Raw genomic sequence first — 20,962 nt, 5'->3', positions numbered from 1 at the left:
CGCTAGTTATTGAAAACCCGCTCTTCTTTTTTACCTGGGCTCCAGCTGCCGCAGATTGGGACTGGGGCTGCTGCTGGTGGTGATGTTGGTGGTGAAGTCCGGGAGACGACGATCCTCCTGTCTGGGTTTGACTCTCGTCAGCCGGGTTAGCAGCGGAGGAGACCGGCGCTCCGCCGCTGCCACTCCTGTAGTGGAAGGCAGTTTTCCGGCTCCCATTTCCAGGAGAGTCTCCTGGAATGTCCTGGTGGTGCATCGTTGCTGTCAGAAATGTCCGTCAAAAAATGTATGGTAGTTGTTTAAAACGGCTTCCAACTAACACATATATGCTAGTTAACTAGCACGACCAGCAGCAAGTACCGCGATACTACCGAGCCATAAGGGAGAAGTCAGATGATTTATGTCCTTTGAAAATCCAGCTGAACGCTCCAAATATGTCGTTACGCAGTAACGCTTAAAATCACCACCTTTCTTCTCTTGAATTTTGCCTTTGTACTCTTGTTTAAGAAATGTAAACTACTGTTTTCCAATTTTTTGTTCAAAAAATAAAAATAAACAGACATTCGCCAGGTTAGCTTAAAGCTGTATTAATTCGCCAGTATCGCTAGCCACGCACGTCCCAACTTTTTAAGATTTTTCTCCACCTCAACAATAGTTCCAAGAACTGTAGTGAGTTGAACACAAAAAAACTGTAGATGCTTGGAAAATTTCTGGCTAACGTGGAACCTTAGGATGTGGCTGGTGAATGTCGCAGGAAAGCAGCCGTCGCATCCATTCTCTCTCCCGGACGTCGACTCTTTTTAATTCTTCTCCTCTTATGACACAAACAGTTAGTAATGAGCAGTCCGAAGAAAATGTGTGTCCGTTTATGTGGTGGAAATACAGCGTTCAAAGTTAAAAGGCGTCTGTATACGAATCTCTGTTTGCTGTATCACTGCCGGTGAACAGCAGCATGAGCTAACGGACTGTCAGTCTCAGGGCAGAGAGGAAGGAGGGAGAATGCAAACATATCCAGTGCGTCTGCGCATTTTCACAGAACGCAACGTTTGTTTTTTAAATATTTTTTCTCCCTAACGCAAAATAGGTGCGTGTCTTTACGTTCTTCGTTAAATGGTCAAATAGAAAATATATCTTAAGTATAAAATTCCAACGCAGCGAATAACAATTGAGTGTACAACATACATTTCAATTGACTGAGATCTGGATTTCGTTTTTTACAAAGGGTCCTTGAATGCAGCACTTAGCTGTGGGTTATGTTTATTTGTTCACCTTGGACCTCACTGTTTGGGAAGTGCTGTTTAACAGTATGTGAGTTGTTTAAACTAAACAGTAGCCTTATACTTCCTATAATTTAATTAAATGATTTATGTAAAATGGTTTTATCATTAAAATTAAATATAAGAATACATTTCTCATGTCATTTATGAATTTGGAGTCACCCGAAAGTAAGACCTGTTGTGTCCAACATTCTACAGTTATTTTTTATGAAAGGTTTTTTGCAATAATGATGAAATGGTTGACACAAAATGTGAAGTAAGGACTATAACATTTACATACATTGCACCTTTACATGTTGATTGAGTTTATAAAAAAACAAAGAAAAAAAACATGGGACCATATATAACTATTTTTTAGTCGATGGAGTTAAGATGTTTATGTTGCTGTGTTAGCAGTAATAGTGGCTACCTTCCTTTATTCTTCTCTTTCTCTTCAGTTTTTTAAAGAGCTTTGGAAATTTTGTACGTGCATATCATGACCCAGTTTGTGTCAGTGGATCTGCCCTTAGGATATAAGGAAGAAAGAGTAATGTTGGTGCTAGTAGGTTTGGCTTAGCCCGGTTGAGATTCTGAGGAGAACTGACGGACATTTCAATGCTCAAGATAAAAACGTTTTGATGTTGCATAACTCAACTGTTCAATCTGGAGATGAATGTAGGTGCAATGTTTTCAAGATATGGATTTGTGGTTCAACAGAGCAGTCAATCACAGCGACTGACCACTGGCTATGAATATTTGGCCCAAGGTGTATGTGTTACATACTGTACAGTGACCAATCCTTTGTTTCCAAACCTTAATGTATTATTTGTTCTTGTGGTTTTAACAGAGAATCACATGAATTAATCAAAATAATGCTGTAACTCAAGTAATCCAAAGACAAAGATAATCAATGATTTTGATTATGACTAAATATCTATGATTATGATTTTTATACAATATACGTATATTTTATTTGTTATATATAGTTTTTCCTCTTGCATTATATGTTCAAAACCAAGAAAGCAGCTACGTGCTGTTAATGTTAAAGCCAACGTCAAAGAATGGGAACACACCCATTGGAGTGCTTCTTAACGTGTCAGCATTGTGGCTATTCATGAACGTATCACATGAACCTGTAGGGGAGGGTGTGTTGTGGGAAAGTTCCACTGCAAAGTCTGATTCCAAAGATTGCATAATGTTTAACCCCATAAAACAAATAGAGCAATGTTGTGATACTCAGAAATACGTTTTTTGTGGAATATTATTTTGTTGTTTCTTTCCCGCGGAGAGTCATTTTGGGTAACTTTTAGTTTATTACAGTATTATTTTATTTTATTTTGTGTAAATATGAAGTTTCTGGGAAGCACGATGACATGCTGTAGCGTAAAATGGACAAATGCAGCACTCAACAGCATCGTCACAGAAACGCATAGCGGACGTTGGGCTTATAATTCAAGTTGATGGAGAACAAGCAACAACTGACCTGATTATTCAGAAATTGGTGATGTGGTTAAATGAGGTTTATCAATGTTTATTTGTAGATTAAAATAAACTAGACATTTATGTTAATGTTATACAAATGTGTTTAAAACCAGTGTAGGGGAATAGTAGAGATAATTAATATATTGCACTGCAACATATAACAACATGATAGTGTTTACCCTTCACGAACCTCCCTACACCGCTATCAACAGTCGAACAACAACAACAGTGCCCTCCTGTGTCTAACTGAGGTACCCTACATTAATTAAATGCTCAGCATATATACAGTACATATGTCACACATAACATGTCGGTATCTTAGATTTCCCAACCGTACGTACTATATATTATTGGTTTTTTTTATGTATTACCCTGTATGTATGTGTGGTAAAATGTCTTATCGTTTATTTAAATACAGTTTTCGCATTTAGGCTAGAATATTATCTTTTACAAAAATAATGAAAATATTATAAATTTGTACATTTGTAATGTCGCGAGATTGGATTATAAAAAATCCGCGATGAACTGAGGAAGCGAATGTAGAACCGCGATAAAGATAGGGACCACTGTAACGTGAAAGTTATCACGTAATTACGTGAAACTTATTACGAAATAACGTGAAACTTATCACGAAATATATAATAATAATGGATTATATGTCATGAAAGAAAGAAAGAGCCTAGGGGCATACGCACAGGAAGCACAACTGCCTGTGCTTAACCCACGGTTTCTCGTCCCTTAGGGGCGCCGTACCTTCCACCAAGTAGGTTATGTTCACAGTCTGTTATCATGGTGACATGCTGAGTTTCATTACATTGATGACGCTTTTATCCAATGCGACTCACAATTTGAGTCAGTTACCTCTTTCTGTAACGGATAACTCTCCAAATACCCCCCTGAACTCAACAACAATAAGAATCACTGTTGTTGATACAATGTCAACTCACTGTTTATCTAAGGATATGTGTGATGAAACACAATGCAATGTTTTTGTCTTAAATATTTTATTCAAAAAAAGCAAAGGGCGACATCCACATCAATAATTTCAAACCATCTGTATCAACATTACTCTCAGCATTATTGTCTCTTCACCATCTTCAGAACTGCATTATGACTGCATCCCTGTCCCTGTGGTAATGGTAAAGGATGTCTACAATGGTCGGCGCATTGATGTCCAATGAGGACATTGAGGTTAAGGTGACCCACATTTGGACACCTGGGCTATAACAAGCAGTTAGGATGGGACATATACAGTTTGGTGGAGTTATGTTGTTTATATGGCAAGTAAGATCATCAGCATAAATGAGCATTTTTATGGATTTTTAGGGCTTGACCACAGTTTTTTTTCTTCCAAAAAACAATTTGTGATAACAGCTCCACCGTCACATACACGTATTATAAAAATCCAGTCCAAATAAACAATTAAAAACAAGCACCAATGCCACAGTTAAACAGATCACCGATAACTAAATCTGAATGTTAGATTTTGACAGAACCTCTGGAGGACAGAACCACAGTTTGAAAAACACTGTCAGTGAGCAGAAGGCCAAGAAGGCAACAAATAATTACAGAATTAAACCCTCTGTTATAAATAATAAAAAAACAATATATATGGTACATCACTAAAGTAAACTAACACTGAATACAACATATACATGTTAAGTACAATTATCAATAGTCAAAAGACTCAAACATCATTACAAGAACTTGGTGATCATCAGATTTTTTACAATTTCTCCATGCAGCAAATTTCAAACATGGCAAAGAGGCTGTAAATGTTGAGAAATCAGCCCACAAAAGGGGCTGTTCCACTGCAGGAACCAGTACTGATACCATCTGTCGTCTCAGCTGGAAAAGTAGAACTATTGTGTTGTGGTGTGGATTTTAAGGAGAAACAAAATATTTTTGATTTGTAGGGAGTACAATATAACATACATAACAAGGCTGGTGTTTAATGTTTAATTAAACATTTTCAATGACATCAGGCGATACCTAAGCAAAAGTTCACTTTCAAGGACTGGTGTATGCCTCAGACTCTCTGTAAGGGCCCTGCTGAAATTGGGCATAGCTCTTAGCAAACAGGCACACAAATCCAACTCCAATGTAATCTGTAAAGCACAAAACTCTGGTTAAAAAGTAAACTGCAGTTCCAATGTAGTGTTACTTATTGACAATACCGCCTCTGTGCCTGCACGCAGATGTGCTGCGTCCTTTTGAAGGAATAACTGAATAGGAAGAAGGTTTAGGATGTCATGTGAAAATATTTAAAAAAAAACATGGTAGACTTAGAACTTCTAGTTATTTTATTTTTAAATCGCTTTTGCACAAGACATTAAAAACTGTGCTGAATAAACATTGTACTATCTTGGACATATGTGGCTAAAACAATTTTCGTAAGCTGAGCTATTCTTTTGATAAAACTTTTAAAAAAATAATTCACATTCATTCTTAACAATTGAAAACAAAATGATAAAAAGACAACCAATGCGCCAATGACTCCTATTGCTTGGGCAGAAAACATGAGTCTCTGCCCTTTAGCGTGAGAGACGCACTTATTCCCTAGTCTCCCACAACATCCTTAACCATGGAAGACCTGATAAGAGTGTTTTGATCCAGATGGTTTGAAAGGCAACAAATAAACATACATATACATACAAAATAAAATACAAAATGATGAAAAAAATCCAAATATTTCAGGGGGTTTAATCAATCCAAAATCCTCCAGTCTGTTCTTGATAAACCTCAATGGCATCATCATCTTCCATGCCCAGCTAATAGGATGATAAACAACCATGATGAGACAATGAATTCAACTAGTCAACACAGTAAGATTTAGTTTACAGCATACACTACAAGTGTTCTTCAATACAAACCGTTAGTTTCGTATAAAGTTATAATGAAACATGTCCCACAACCTGCACTAAGTCACATGGTTGGCTAATCGATCAGTGCATCTCTATTAAGATTATATTTTATCTCTACTGCATTAAGTTATGATTCCATGACTCGTTTAATTCCTTGTTTAGCATTTTAGCCCAAAACATAAGACAAAAACTAGAGTTGTGTAACTAATAAAAGTTTGTAAAAACGTACCTCTTTTGGTGTTTGATCATCTGCAATTCTCTGTCCTTCAAACAGGAACCGTAGTGTGCACATTGGAACTCCCTGGAAAATCAAATAAAAGCAAATTTACTAAGTCTTCTAAACTAAATCCTTTTTTTTAACATGAAGAAAAATTAACCAGCTGATGGCACTTTGTCCTCACCTGCCTCTGGCTGTAAGACTGCTTCAGTTTTTTCAGATGCGTTGTCATTTTCACCTTAAAGTGGATTTCACTACTGTCCTGTGGACATAAATGTGGAAAATAAAGCAAGATGTCTTCTATTAAACCTTATCACTACTGTAGAAGGAATGTGAATAAACACATTTTTAACAACTAGTAAAATAAATCAGACGCACCTGCCCCAACACTTTTAACATGATGTACTCGTCGTCCTTCTTGTCCTTGCCTCCTTGGTTGGTTGGTTTTGTGTCCTAAAAACATTTGAAATTATAAACTAAGCATTTGCACATCAAATCTTGATCCAAAAATTTCTGAACATTACATTGCTATATGCTATAGAGTTTAACTTTAATGTAAACCTAAACATGAAACTCAATATAACTGTAATGTTCAAAATGTATCTAACACCAGGCCATTGTGCTGCAAAGGGCAGAGCTCAGCACTGATGTACACACAAACATGTGAATACACACATCTGACAGAGAGAAAAGAGGAAAACATCCACACCATAAGTGATTCTAGCAAGGCAAGCATTAGCTCTGCTATTAGCAATAGCTAGACTAGTTCTACCACTGGTACAAGCACAGAGCAGAGCAGTAGCCCACCTGCTACCCCCAATAAGCAACACAAGTCCAGTCACCACAGGTCGACAGGGTTCAACCTTCTGGCTGTACAAAACTGATATTGGCAATTACATAAATAAAAAATAAGGAAAAAAATAAAACAGATAAAGAGATAGATATATAGAGAGAAAGACTGATATATATATAAAGATATGTAAACAAAAGTAAACTGGATAGATAGATGAATAAACAAAAGTGAGTAGATATATAGATACAGTACATAGAATGAATGGGTAATTAAGTTTTCTTAATTCTGTTCTGTTAAATAAGTAAACAGGAAGTTTTAAGAGAAAACCCAGACATTTATTTTATCTTTAATATTGTAAGAGAGTTAAATTATTCTTGTTTGTGAGTAATTATTCTAATGAATGGTGTCATTGTTTGAGATAAAAAATAAGAAAAATATTGTAAAAGACTGTTATAAAGAATGGTTATTATTTTATTATTAGTCAAGTCGCCGCATCCACGCAATTCCCCACCACACATTCCTCCCGCAAAAAGCCGTAACTCAAGGGAAACCCTGGACTTCAATGCCTTTTTTTTATCTTAGTATATTTTGGATAAGAAATGTTTAAGACAGCAGTCTTCAGTTAGAAGTTTCAGCCGACTGCCAAGCCATCAGCTGCCGATCCAAAGAACAGGCTACGACGTGGTCAGCTACTGGCCCAGGCCGGGCGTGCCATCCTGCCTTTTAAAAAATCTACGTCACTGCCCAGTATGTACAAAACGCCACTCAATTTCAGTTTAAACCAAGTAGGTGAAACTTATTAATCCAAGGCAAAAACTTCCCTAAACGGAACAGAAACTAACATCAGCTCCTTTGCTAAGCAGCAAAATAAGCAATGGATGCAGGGCCTAAAGCCACACGGGTTGTGTTACGTTCGATAAACACAAAGGTGATCTGTTATATATCAAATTTAAGCTTATTTCACAACTTGGTAATGTATATAAAATGCAACCTCTCTGTAGTTTTCATCTTACCGTATCTGACATATTTAGATCGCTTTCTGTGAAGCACCGAGGACGTCGTTGGCGTTAGCTTCAGTTTCAGGCCGATGTTGTGAGACAGCCACCGGAAGTGATGACAAGAGTAGGCTGTTTCAAAGGAAGGCTTTTTTGCGTCAAACCTCAAGACTTGTTTTTAGAAGTGTACTGGTAATAACAAATGTATTAATACATATTTGAGTTTTTGCCTGCATCGGCAATTTGGCGGTTTAAAAATCGAGAATATAGTCAATTTCATTAATATACCAAGTCCAACTGTATTGTTTTTGAACGAATGTAATAAAATTCTAAATCGTTCTTGTCCTGAATTTAAGTGGCTATAGCGAGGTTAATTTAAAAAAAATACACCTTTCGTGAAATGTATTTGCACAAACTATTTTTAGATGATAACGTATTTCACGTTCGAGGTTTGTGTGTCATTATTTCTGTAACTCGGCTGTCTTAACATCATAACTTGTGTTTTTTCAGACTTCCCCAAAAACAAAAAAATATTATCAACACAATAAATTTTATAGTTAGCTTCCGGATCAATACTGTCAATCTAAAATACAAGGTTTAATTCGTGTTGGGAAACAGTTTCAAGACACTTCGTGCTTTTATTTTGACGTGCAGAAACACATAGCACCTCTATTATTGTTCTCTAACATAACACTAACTTCACAACGCAATTGTGGGAAAACAGCGAGCAAAGCTACAGTGTACCAGCTCGTAAAGCGTATCAAAATGGGAGCAGTAAATTAACTTTACTTGTTCTGTGCTGGACAGACACGAAGATATTGGGTTGGAGAACGCTTTAAATGTAATAATTTTTTACCTTTGTCGTAAAAGCTCCACTGGACTAAGCTGTCAGCAGCAGCCGGGCCTCGTCGTCTCGGCCCAGCAGGACTCGAGTGAAGTTGTGAGCGGGTTGCCAAACTTCTGCTTCCTCTAGCGGCTGTCCGCAGGGCCCGGGGCTCCTGTCACCGGCCCTGTGGATGAGGAAGTGAGAAGGAACTCAAACCGTACTCCCAGGTGAGATAACGGAGGGGCATGTAGCCTCAGAGCTGACGTTTGTTTGCGCAATAGTTTTGTTTTTAACAGTCGTGCATTGATGGTCAGGTTTGAATTAGCATTAGCTTTAGCTTGTCAACTTCCCTGGCCTGGATACGAAACTCTTCACTTGCTTTAGCTGCTCAGCTAACGTTTTGCATTACATAGTACACTTAGAAGTGTTTTACTTAAAAGCATGAATGCTGAGGTACCCCGTAATTGTACATTTATGTGAGACGCAGTGTCAACTTTGCTCATGACAAGTATTGGTCAAATAAGCCAGCTCAGCTAGTGCTAGCAAGTTCATTTAAAGCTAACAATCTACAATTGTGGCAACGGTAGCTGTGCTTGTGATTACAGCTTACGTTACACTGATTTCTTGCTAAGCTCATGTTGACATTGTAGCCCACTCTCGCTAGTGTTTTGAGTAGAGGGTAGTCAGATTTGACGTCACAAGAAGACCGTGATCGATCAGAAATTTCCAATCACCTCCTCATTGGCAGGGGCCATCTTGATTGCACAAGCTTTAATGACAGATAATAATAGAGAACCACTATAGGTTCTACAGTGTAGCAGTTAGCATGCCTGCCTCGGAAGCAGAGTCCTGGGTTCAATTACTAGAGGAACCACATGCTTGGCACCTGCTGGGGGCAGCCTGTTAACTACATATCTGGAATTTCCCAAATAAGGGATCAATATAGTTAAAATTATTTATTATTATTATTATTATTATTAGAGTAACGACATGTTTGAGAGTGCTCAATGTACACAGTATTACAAGACATCTCATGTTTACACTTCTGATGTGATGAGGTTTTGTTTTGTTCAGAAAGCTTGAATATTAGTCAGTGTTTTTGTACAAGCAGAGTTTGTTGATGCAAAGTTGTACATTTGTATTGTCTTTGTTATGAATATATTTCGCTTATATATACAGTAGTACCTTCAGATACGAGCATAATCCATTCCAGGACCGACCTCATAACTCGAAGTGCTCATACCTCAAATCATTTTTCCCATAAGAAATAACAGAAAAAAATTGAATCTGTTCCATCCCTCTAATTAATAATGCTAATAACAATGGAAAATTAATTGTTTTAATTGAATTAATTAATTGAAAATTATTAATTGGTATAGAGACATACACACGTATGTGTTCTTATGCATACGGAAGTCGACGAACACGTGAAGTGAACAAGTGAGGCGGGGTGGGCTGCTACAAGTGCTCGGCCACCTAGCGTCGGCGTCTGTAAGCATGCTCGTATTTTAAATCTTTATTTATTATTATTATTATCTTTATTATTTGTATCTCAAAGCAAAAATTTGTTCGAAGGCGTGTTCGTATCTCGGAATACTCGTATGTCGCGTCGTTTTTCAAAGTATTACTGTATATATATTTTTTTTTTTGTTTACCTCATTACTCTGATTAAGACATTTCATTTTTTCTTGGTGAGGTCCTTTTTTAAATGCACATGCACATATTTAAAATGATTCTGTTTATACAATAGTCAGTCAATAGCTTCAGGCCTTTATGCTCCATCAGTGTCACGGCTAATGTTTATCTTTCTCTGTTGCAGGAGAAAGGAATCCCTTTGATGGGAGAATCCTCTTTCCTGGCCTCCTGGGTCAATCGCTGTGCCACAATGATGGGTATGTTTTTATGATCTCAAGATAATGTTACTGTCAGGCACTTAGCCAGGTGTGTGTTTGTCAAATTTACAACTTAAGAGAACATGGAAGATTGTTTTTACTACTACTACCCCGACAATATAAATATGTTTTATTTACTAATTATTTGCTTAACTTTAATTAATTACTCTACATTTCCATTAAAAGTCAATATTTTCCTTGTTGTCACTGCAGATGAGCAGGAGGTGTTGAACTCCATCATGCAGGACTTGGCCGAACTTCACCGTTCCAGCCGTCCTGCAACGTTCCTGTCCGACTTGGGAAAACCGAAAGTCTCCTCACCTAAGAACCAGGTAAAGGGGGGCCATACCTTTTTTCCCCTAAAAGTCTTATCTATATTTTGGACATTTAAACTCATTGTTCTGACTTTTTGTAAATCAGAACAAGGTGATTAAATGGACTGTTTTCCTCACACCTCTCACTTTTTAACTAATTTATCACTTTCAACAACCCACAGTTTGGACTTTTTCAATAAAAATAATTAGGGATGAGATGTATGTACATACCATTGCAAATAGGCTTTCTAATTAAATAAATGATGAGATCCAGTACCCGAACCAGCAGTCACTGATCAACTGTTTTTTTCTCTATTGCTGTTTTTTGGAGCAGAATGACATTAGAGTGAAGTTCGAGTTCAAAGGAGAGAAGAGGTGAGATGTCTCCCAGGCTCTGCCCTTTATGGTGATAGGCAGACAGCAGTAACCTCTTCTGACCTCTTCTTTTCTTGTCTTCTTCAGGATTTTGCAGTTCCCTCGACCCGTCATGTTGGATGACCTCAGGTCAAAAGCTAAGGTGGCTTTTGGTCAGGTCATGGACCTTCACTACAGCAATAATGAGGTGCAGAGATATATATTTCAGTGTTGACCATTCAATTTATAAAATGAAAATTTAATTAAATTTTTAAAAATTGACCTTTTTTGGTAGCTGGTGATTCCACTGACCACTCAGGATGATCTGGACAAAGCCGTGGAGCTTTTGGATCGCAGTGTTCACATGAAGAGCCTTAGGATCCTTCTGGTTCTTCAGTTGTCGTCTCAGGTCAGGAGCTTCTAAATTTAATATGAAAAATAGTCCCTGGTAAGTTTCTGAGTTGAATGTTTAGCGATTAGAGCTTGAATTACTTCACTTTTGTGAAGGTTGACTATTAAAATTAACCTCAACTAGTGGTGATTATTTTTCAGTCAAAGCAGAGGAAATGTGTTGCAATAATCTGTATTCACAGAAAAGGCACAGATTATACAAAATGTATGCAAAACAGCAAGTGTATCATTCACAACAGGCAACTCAGCTGTTACATATCTATCTCATCTAAGCATGAAAAACCGTTGGAGAAGGGAATGACGCCGAGACTAAACTTGGTGTATGTCCAAACCTGGTAATACTGACAGTCCTGCTCTGCCACAGTTGCAGTCACATTTTTTGCAGTCAATGTTTTCAAATAATCATGGACCTCCAAAGACCTAGCAAAGCTGTGCATTCAGTGCACACACCTGTTAATGCAAGGAGCGCTGCCTCCTTTGTTTCTTGTGTTCATATTGTTGGCATCAAAACTACTAGTGACGAGTCCACATCAAGCTCCAAACATCACTGTGGAGAACTTGAAGTTGACTAGTTGGTCTGTTTAAACTCTTGCAGTCATTTTTTTCTACTATTTTATGGGTTTTTTAATGTCTTTTTTTCTGTCAGAATTGTTCCTCCAATATGGACCTTTTGCCTTCTCACGAGGAGCTAGACAACACAGGATTCAGGGTAGCTGACAAGAAGAGTATGCTAGATTTAATAGGTGAGTGATGCAATCTAACAAGTCCAGTCTAAAACGTATATAAGTTAAAAAACACAATCTCATGTGTCACATTTTTTTTCTATTTCTATTCTTCCTCCATCACCAGGCTCCCATTCAACAGACCGCAGCTCTCCTCCTCCTGGATACATTCCCGACGCTCTCCAGCAGGTGGCGAGAAACGGTTCTTTTACCAGCATAAATAGCGAAGGAGAATTCATTCCTGAGAGCATGGACCAGGTAACCTCAAAATTATAATTTAGGCAACCACAAAAGCAGCAATAAAATGTGGTTCTAAATAAGTGGTTATTTTAGTTTTTGTTTTTACTAACACATTTGGAAACTTGAACTGAACAAACTGTATTGTGCTGTAATTATTTGGGGTGAGGAACGGAGACACTATCAAAGTTGGTTTGCAATACGCATCTTCACCTGTAGATGTCACCAAATGCAGCACAGTTTTATGATCTAACTGAGTTAGAATCCTAAAATTATTATTAATGTTTCACTGATTATGTGAGTGTTTTTCATTCCAAGTCACTTTTTTCTACATCTAGATGTTGGACCCTCTGTCAATGAGCAGTCCAGAGAACTCAGCATCTGGAAGTTGTCCTTCTTTAGACAGCCCTCTGGACAGGTCTGCTCTTTTGATGGAATTTAACATCCTTTAGTACCTTAGATGTTTTTCTGTGAACCAGTTTCTACTATAGAAATGATTCGCTTTTTTTTTTGTTATTTTTTAGCGACTACTCAAAGTCCAGGATGCCCAGAGCACAGAGCTACCCTGACAACCATCAGGACTTTCAGGGTAATCATGGTCTATTGATGTTTTAGTGCCATTTCTTACTGTGCTTTTTTTCAACATTATATGATATTAAATATGAGTTCCATTGTTTTTCTTTTTGCTTAAACTGGGATGGTTTTAAATCAAGCTAATTTACCAATGACTGTGTGTTTTATTTACATTGCAGATTGTGTTGTAACACAGATTGTCACTGTATTTTTCTTCATCTGCAGAGTACGATATCCCAGTGTTTGAAAAGTCAGGTAAAGGTGGAACATATCCTCGACGCTATGGCATTCCTTTTGGCCTTCAGGACTATAGTGATGGTGAGCAAAAATGTTTGTTTAATTGCTATATGTTCCAAATGTATTGCTAAAAAAGAATGGCATGAGTGAAGTTAATTTTAAAAAATGTGATTGAACAGAATTAAACAACATTTTCTCTAAAACAATGCAAAAGAATATATCACAGTCTGGAAATGATTAAGGCTTAGCAAAAAATGCATATTTAAGAAAACCTGAACAAAAAAGAAATTTCCTCAACATTTCCAAATTTTTAAACACAACAAAGATATCAACCTAAAGGTATTTAAAATAAAGCAAAGGTGACAGAAAATGGGCCAGAAGAAATATTAAGTAGAGGCCAGAAAGTAATAAAATACAGTAGGCTCAAAAGAAACAACCAATAAAGTATAAATGAAAATTAGAGAAATATAGGGATACATGAAATTCGGCTACAAAATAGCCAAGTAAACATGTTTGTCTAAATGCTAGACAAGAATAAATAGCTTTACTACAAACATGTTGAGTCAGTAGTGGCTTACTCACAAAAGAACTGTACACAGGCACACACAAACTCTCTCTCTCTCTCTATGTCAGTGCCGGGATTTTTATCAACTACAAACAAGCAGCTTGTCCCAGTTCTTTCTGTGCTTTAAAATTGCCCTAACGCCCTCTTATCAATTTTTTTATATAAATGCTCAATGCTCAGTTTCGGTTGTATACAAAAATAATTTTCTAAACATACAAAACATAAACTGTAGTGTCTTCATTCACAATTGTCTTACCTTGCATTTATCCTCTGCAGGAAGGAAAACGTTCCCCCGTGCTCGGCGAACACAAGTCCACGGTTTCCGCTCACCTGTCAGCTTTAGTCCCACTGAGCAGTCGCCGAGCACCAGCAGTGGCAGCAGTGTCTTCACCCCTGACCTGGAAGAAGTCCCAGGCCCTGCCAGACGGCCGCGAAGAGGCAGCGACATTGAGCCTAATCCCACTGTTGCTCCCACTCTGTCTGTCATGGACATTAGTCCACCCAGCCGCTGTGAGTCACTCACTCTCATCACCTGCTTCAAAAACTTGACCCTTTTTTGGGGGGTTTATTTATTTGTATTTGTGACTGGTCTCCAGCTCCACGTGCTCCAACCAACTGGAGGCTAGGAAAGCTTTTGGGTCAGGGAGCCTTTGGACGGGTCTTTCTCTGTTACGATGCTGACACTGGACGAGAATTAGCAGTCAAACAAGTGCAGTTTGACCCTGAGAGTCCAGAAACAAGCAAGGTGAGAACCTGCTTTTTACTGGTAAGACTAGTTATTTTTAGTCTGCTAAAACAAACAGTGCAGAAATGCCAAAAAATAATTGAAAAGGAACATTAATATGTACATAAGAGTTAACACCAAGTAAACCTGAAAATACCTAAAAGTCAGTCAAAAAAAACAAAAAAGAAATTATGACTCAGCCCCAAAGAACTGCAAGGTCAAAAGGCAGGAGACGTAACTAAAGGTTGACCAAAAGTAAAGCACACTTAGTAGGTTAGAAAGAATCTAACAGCCTTGTTTTTTTAAAGTTATTTTCCTGGCTCAAGCAAAAACCTTAACAGGAAATACGTAAATATAGAAGTGGTTAAAACAAATGTTGTTAAAAGTAAAATCAGAATAACTTAAACTCGGTATCAAATCTAAATAAATTGTCAAAATCTTGCTAAAGGTCAGAGTCAAATCTCAACTATTCATAAATAAATATAGGAAAAATCATTGCCTTCTTTTTGCAAATGTGTTTTTGTAACTGCCCACAATCAGGAGGTGAGTGCACTGGAGTGTGAAATCCAGCTCCTCAAGAACTTGTGCCACGAGCGGATTGTCCAGTACTATGGCTGCCTGCGAGACAGCATGGAGCGAACACTCTCAATTTTCATGGAGTACATGCCTGGAGTGAGTCATATATTTCCCATACTGATTCTAATGCAAGACATCCTAAACGGTTAGCTGCTAAAATTGTGCTTTTTATTCCTGCGGTGGTCAGGGTTCTATTAAGGACCAGCTAAAGTCGTACGGAGTGCTGACTGAAAACGTCACACGCCGATACACCCGGCAGATCCTGGAAGGGGTTTCCTACCTGCACAGCAACATGATTGTTCACAGAGACATCAAAGGTGAGCTCTACTATATTTTATTCATCTGTTTTGCTGTCAGTATTCACAAAGGTTGAAAAGACTAACAGAATACCAAAAGGTTAGCTAGACATAGCTTTTTTTTTAAAACAAACGTGATCCCTGAAACAGCTAAAAGGCAGTTGATCATATACTCAAAAACAACCATTAAGGGTAAGCTCTGACAACCTGAAAAGATGGACAAAAATCTGGCACAGTGGATTAGGTTTGCCCAAAATACCTAGCCCTTACAAGTAGCTTACAAAACGGACAAAAATTGAAAACTTAGCCAAGCCAATGGTTTGGTTTATAAAAGACAGCCAAACTAATAATGACACTTTTGTTTAGGAGCAAATATTCTTCGAGACTCTGTTGGCAACGTAAAGCTAGGAGACTTTGGAGCGAGCCGACGGCTTCAGACCATCTGTCTTTCAGGAACCGGCATCAAGTCAGTGACTGGCACGCCCTACTGGATGAGCCCAGAAGTGATCAGTGGAGAGGGCTATGGCAGGAAAGCTGACATTTGGTGAGAAAAGCTGCTTGATGGGCAGAATCTTAGGCTTCCACTGAAGATATTTGAGATTCAAAATGATTTTGGCAAAACAGCCAAAAGTCATAGATTGACTTTAAGCAAACCACATCAGTACAAATCTACAAGTTGAAAAAAACAAACTTTGAAAAAAAGCTAAAGGTTACTCTTAAAAAGGGACAAGCTGGCCCATATAGCTAAAGAAAAATTAATAAAAAGGTACAGCAATAGCTGCACTCTGGCAAAAAAGTATAAGCAAAAAAAACCCCAGAAGGCAACAAAAAGACAAACAAAAAAACAAAACAGTTTAATTGTCCTCATTTTACAACATGTTCTTGGTCCCCCAGGAGTGTTGGCTGCACTGTGGTGGAGATGCTCACACAACGGCCACCTTGGGCAGAGTTTGAGGCCATGGCAGCCATCTTTAAAATCGCCACCCAGCCCACTAACCCTGTTCTCCCAGCTCACGTGTCGGACCACTGCAGGGAGTTTCTTAAAAAGATCTTTGTTGAGACCAAGCAGCGACCATCTGCTGATGAGCTTCTGCGGCACATCTTTGTACATTAGTCCAAGCTCTGACCCTTTTTTTAAAAAAAAAAAAAAAAAAAAAAAACTTGCCCTCCTGCCAAACTGGGTCCCTGATCCTCATTCCTTTCACCTCCGAGCTGAAACCACATCAGACCAAGTTGATCTGGCTGGATAAATGGTGGGGTGTGTCGGCAGAGGGTTAATGGCACTTTCCTGGGCCTCCATGTCTCTGTTTGTATGAGACTGCCATTGATTGATGTGACTTTTCTTTCTCTGCAAGTTGCACCTTAATTTGTCAAAAAAAAAAAGAAGGTCGGGAGGCAAAGTAGAGACTTCTTTAATCTGCGATTGAAAATAACTGTTTGAAAAATGTCTTCTTTTCTATGTTTGTACGGTTCCCGTTTCTGTCTTCAAACCTTTTGGAGTTGTTGGTGTTATGGACCTACAGGACGTGATTCCCCGTCTTGCTCACCCGATCCTCCGAATGTAGTCTCCTGCCAAAAAACCCCAGAGTGACAGTGACGACCTGGGTCCTGCTGCTATTGACAAAACTATACCCCAGATACAGACAAACACTCCCTAGAAAATCGAAACATTTTTCACCTGCCTTCTGGTCTGGTCAGATGCAAAGTTTTGTCTGCTCTCTTGTCAAAAAAAAACTTCCTTCACTTTCGCCCCGTCATCGCTCTTTGACGTGTGCCTTTTCCGTTTTATGGAGAAGTGAGCTTGGATTTGTTGGATAATGACATTAATATTACGCTAAAGTAGTTCTCACTGTTGGTCCTAATCAGCTGATCTCAAATCAGCCATTGTTGTCGTTGTATGCCCATGCTGTGCTTTTAAAATAGTTAAATGTGGCTGGAACTCAGACCTTTGAATTGGTACTTGTTCTTCCAACAAGGCTGAAGCGAATTACTATTTCAGCTAATGGTAGGATAATTATTTCCTTGATAAGCCAATGATAGTGCCCAGATTAGTCATTATTGGTCATCTGAATGTCCCAGCTGTGGTTTACAAATGGTATTTGCAATGGACAGAATGTGCAGAATGTTTCCTAAGGAACCCATGTCATGCCCTTGTGGGTGTTTTCACACTTGTCATCTCTGGATCATTTCAAGCCAAACCAGGCTGTAAAAGCACCATCACGAGCTCTAATGTCATGACTAATCTGCTAATCAGAACATTTGCTTGTTGTTCAAACAGCGTACAGACCAAACAAGATCCAATGAAACTAAAGCCACAAACCTCCTTCTAAAAGGCTACACTGAGAAATTCTGTCATGTGAAAAGATGTATGTCTATGGTAATGAGTCCAAAGGAGCAGAAGAACAAATAAGGCGTTAAAAAGATCAGATTTAGTCCAACAACTTTGGTTTGGTTTGAACTTTAAGAAATCAACAAGTGTAAATGAGCACTCTAAAAGAAGATAAGAAAGTGGGCAAATGGAAAAGGAACTGAGTTCTTGTTCTGTTGGTGCAACGCCAGGTGCAAACGTGAATAGAAGTTGCAGGTTTTGAAGCTCACTGTTGTTTGGCCAGAGGTTTTACCTGCATGAAGCTGTTTTCATTCATTTCATTATTAAGAGAAATGTCTGCACAAACAAGTACAGCCATTCTAGAGCTCTACCCTTCTTATTGTATCATGTTGTTACTAGGTACTGTAGGTTCACTGTGAAAGTACTGCATAGTACATTCTGTGGCTAACACATCACCATATGCCACATTGGAACATCCTTGGATCCTCTCATCATTTGAAGTTTGCGCTTCTGGTCACCTTAAGTCCAAGCTTTATTACAGTTCTCAGTTTACAAGAACACCACAAACACTCGAGTTTTTTAATCTCCACATTTTCTGCAGTGGTGTTGAATCTGACCAATAGCACTCAGTCCCAGTAGGCTTGCACCACTGACCATACATACAAAAAGGAAACAGGAACGAGGGGGTTACCTCAAACCTCTGTTGATAACTGTTGGTTACGCTGCAGAGAACTTGTGAGCTTTATAAATTAGGATCCCATTCATAGACACATCAAAGTCAACTTAACCCAATAGAGCACTTCCAGTCCACAAAATAGCTTTACTTTGCAACCATCGTTTACAACATCTTTTACTGTACAGTTGACCATCCCGACTCCAGAACCAGGTTCAAGTGATAGCTACATCTTCAAAAGAAAACCTGTACTGTCTGCTTGGTTTTAATCTGTTTCTGCTCGTCATGTCTTGGTGCTTGGATGAAATCAGAAAGATTCTGGCTGACATTTCTATGCGGTACGTTTTCTCCTGCAGTTTTGTGCCAGATAATAATTAGCAAATCTACACGGTCAGTGTGGACTTTGGATTTTGTTTTCCGTTCTGTTTTATATTCACTTGGGAAAAAAAATAACGGTACCAAAAATTCTGAAACTGAAGAAAAATCCAGTACATTATATGCATATCAGCCTTCGTTCCAAAAAAAGTTAAATACAGTTAAATATTCTGGCCCCAGTGGAGAATTAAAAACTGATTTACACTACCATTATGCACTTATGAGATCTCCACTGTTGCTTTTACCCCATTCCTTGTCAGCTTTTGCTAAGTAGCCCTGTTTTTCTTTGCACATTTCAAAAGATTTGAAAATTTTATTTTTACAAAGGTGTGAATGGACTGGTATTTGTGTTTGTTTTAGTAAAAAAAAGTTCTAAAAGCATAACATCTGATTGTACACCATCAGTGGGATTTAAATATTACAGTGGATTAACTGTTTTGGTACAAGTATTTGCTACAGGCACCAAGTTACACAACTGTAATTTTCTTCCATGTCAAAAGCCACTGCTGCCACTAGTCTATTGGGGTGTGTGTGTGTGTGTGTGTGTGTATTATTGATGTGCATTTACTGCAACATATGCTGGTTTGATTCCAGGGTTGTCACTTTTTTTTCTATAAGTTCAAGTTTCAGATTCAATTTTGTTAAAGTGTGCCTCAGACCATATAACAGCCTTCCTGTTCAAACAAACATGACATTGTGCCTGAAAAGCATCAGGACTTATGCAGAACCAGAAATACTACGTGTGGAATTCTAAATACATCACAAAATAACCTGCTTTTCCACCTTTTTGTTGCTCAGTGACTATTATGCCTCAGTGCGTGCCTTTGCTGCTCATATTAACTCACTGCTTTTATTGTCATTCAGGCAGAACTCAAAAAATCCACCTGAAACATTTTCACCAACAACATATTTTACATGAATGAATGATATAGAAACATAAATATGTTAGTACTCCACTTAAGTTATGCTTGCAGACTATTATTGCCTCTGTGCCTTTACCAGAGGCACGTTAATTCTAATCTATGCTTCTCAGACAGTAGGGCTGTTAGTTTATTATTCTAAAACAAGCAAAGCTTATCTGGCTGACCACAGCATCACCTCAGCAGCAGCGTAATCTTGTCCAGTTCTTTAAAAGTAACTATATTACTCTGTGCTCTGCTTGGGTACTCTGATGGCTTTGTCTGTGCATTCCATATATTTGTAAGCTTATTAAACTCATGCTAAAACACAACTAAAGAAGTACTATAGTATGCATTTACCCAGAACCCAAAAACCTTGCATTTTTACTCATATAGCTTGCCAATGATCATTGCCTCTTTGTCTGCACAAGAGAAACAGACTGCTCACCCAACTAGAATTCACTGCCAGGAGGTTATATCTGTGTGTTTTGGAGAAACGTATGACACCTACAAATATATGTGAAAGTTTGACATTGAAATTACTTTGAACTTAACAGTTGGAAAAAGTGACAGCCCTGTCAGAAACCGCACCCATAATGCCTTGAGTGTTTCAAGCATCTAGCTGTATGGCGTGAGAGCATTAAAATTGTTAAAAAATGTAATAAATTTTAAAAAAAATCATGTACAAATGTATAAAAATGAAAAATGTACCCTTTTTTAAAAAAATAAGAAAAAGAGAAGTAGACTCATACCCCACGTTTGGTCTCCGTGTATTGTAAAAGAAGCCATGTTTATAATTCTGATTGGTTTGTGACCAATACGCCTGTTTATATCAGATCTGTATATCAGTGGTACGCATAATTTTTAATATATATTTTTTATTTTACCGTTTGTTTTTTATTTTAAATGGGAGATTTTATGCATGGTTGGGTCCTTGTGGACACAGCAGTGCCATCAAATGGTTGCTTTTTTTGCAAGATTACAGAGTATTGCAATGGCATTGTTCATAAGTAAAATGATTATGACTAAGAAAATGAAAATAATAAAAAAAAATATTTATTTCACCTGTTGTAGATCTTTGTGTTTATTACCTTTAAATAAAAAAGCAGTGTTGCTGTTGTTATAACGACATCTTCTAATATGAATGTTCATCTTTGCAGGAGAAGAAATTGCTTGTTAGCCATAGAAGCTTACATTTATGATGGCGCTGAAGTAAGAATCCTTCAAACCGCACATCTTGCTATTATCATAGAAAATGCTTTTCATTTTAATTTACGCAAAACCTATATCATTCAAAGGTTCATTCTATTTTTGTAAAATATGTATTCTAATGTCATGTCTTTCAGATTTAGTTA

The 20,962-nt window shown here is 37.9% G+C and overlaps 3 protein-coding genes across 4 annotated transcripts in view; 1 reads left to right on the top strand and 2 right to left on the bottom strand.

Annotated features, from left to right (window-relative positions):
- The window catches only part of zgc:65895 (TSC22 domain family protein 1), a 21,154-nt gene extending 19,810 nt beyond the window's left edge, over positions 1-1,344 (bottom strand). The window contains exon 1 of the mRNA XM_025062298.1: positions 19-1,344. Within this exon, the coding sequence (XP_024918066.1) occupies positions 19-253 (235 nt within the window). The 5' untranslated portion in view covers positions 254-1,344. The remainder of the gene's footprint in view (positions 1-18) is intronic.
- Positions 1,345-3,722: 2,378 nt separating this feature from the next.
- Positions 3,723-8,598, bottom strand: sumo1 (small ubiquitin like modifier 1). Of its 2 annotated transcripts, none has more exons than XM_025062608.1 (5): positions 8,461-8,598; positions 6,195-6,269; positions 6,001-6,078; positions 5,829-5,900; positions 3,723-5,506 (listed from the first exon to the last, which is right to left on the bottom strand). In XM_025062608.1, the coding sequence occupies exons 2-5, from the start codon at positions 6,213-6,215 to the stop codon at positions 5,438-5,440; spliced, it is 240 nt and encodes a 79-aa protein (XP_024918376.1). In that variant the 5' UTR covers positions 6,216-6,269; positions 8,461-8,598; the 3' UTR covers positions 3,723-5,437. The 2 variants fall into 2 exon arrangements, with proteins under 2 accessions (XP_024918376.1, XP_008323162.1); XM_008324940.3 differs by lacking the exon at positions 8,461-8,598 and adding an exon at positions 7,623-7,742.
- map3k2 (mitogen-activated protein kinase kinase kinase 2) lies at positions 8,522-20,671 on the top strand. Its single transcript, XM_008324942.3, has 17 exons — positions 8,522-8,657; positions 10,250-10,322; positions 10,536-10,654; positions 10,971-11,011; positions 11,099-11,198; positions 11,286-11,399; positions 12,048-12,144; positions 12,251-12,381; positions 12,699-12,778; positions 12,885-12,949; positions 13,159-13,251; positions 14,012-14,245; positions 14,332-14,480; positions 15,000-15,131; positions 15,223-15,352; positions 15,698-15,875; positions 16,226-20,671. The coding sequence occupies exons 2-17, from the start codon at positions 10,268-10,270 to the stop codon at positions 16,443-16,445; spliced, it is 1,938 nt and encodes a 645-aa protein (XP_008323164.1). The 5' UTR covers positions 8,522-8,657; positions 10,250-10,267; the 3' UTR covers positions 16,446-20,671.
- Positions 20,672-20,962: the final 291 nt, after the last annotated feature.

The sequence above is a fragment of the Cynoglossus semilaevis genome, chromosome 14 (assembly GCF_000523025.1).
Source record: "Cynoglossus semilaevis isolate Cse_v1.0 chromosome 14, Cse_v1.0, whole genome shotgun sequence".
Taxonomy (NCBI): Eukaryota; Metazoa; Chordata; class Actinopteri; order Pleuronectiformes; family Cynoglossidae; genus Cynoglossus; species Cynoglossus semilaevis.
The sequence above is the reverse complement of the archived record's forward strand: the minus strand, read 5'-3'. Positions and strand labels throughout refer to the sequence as shown.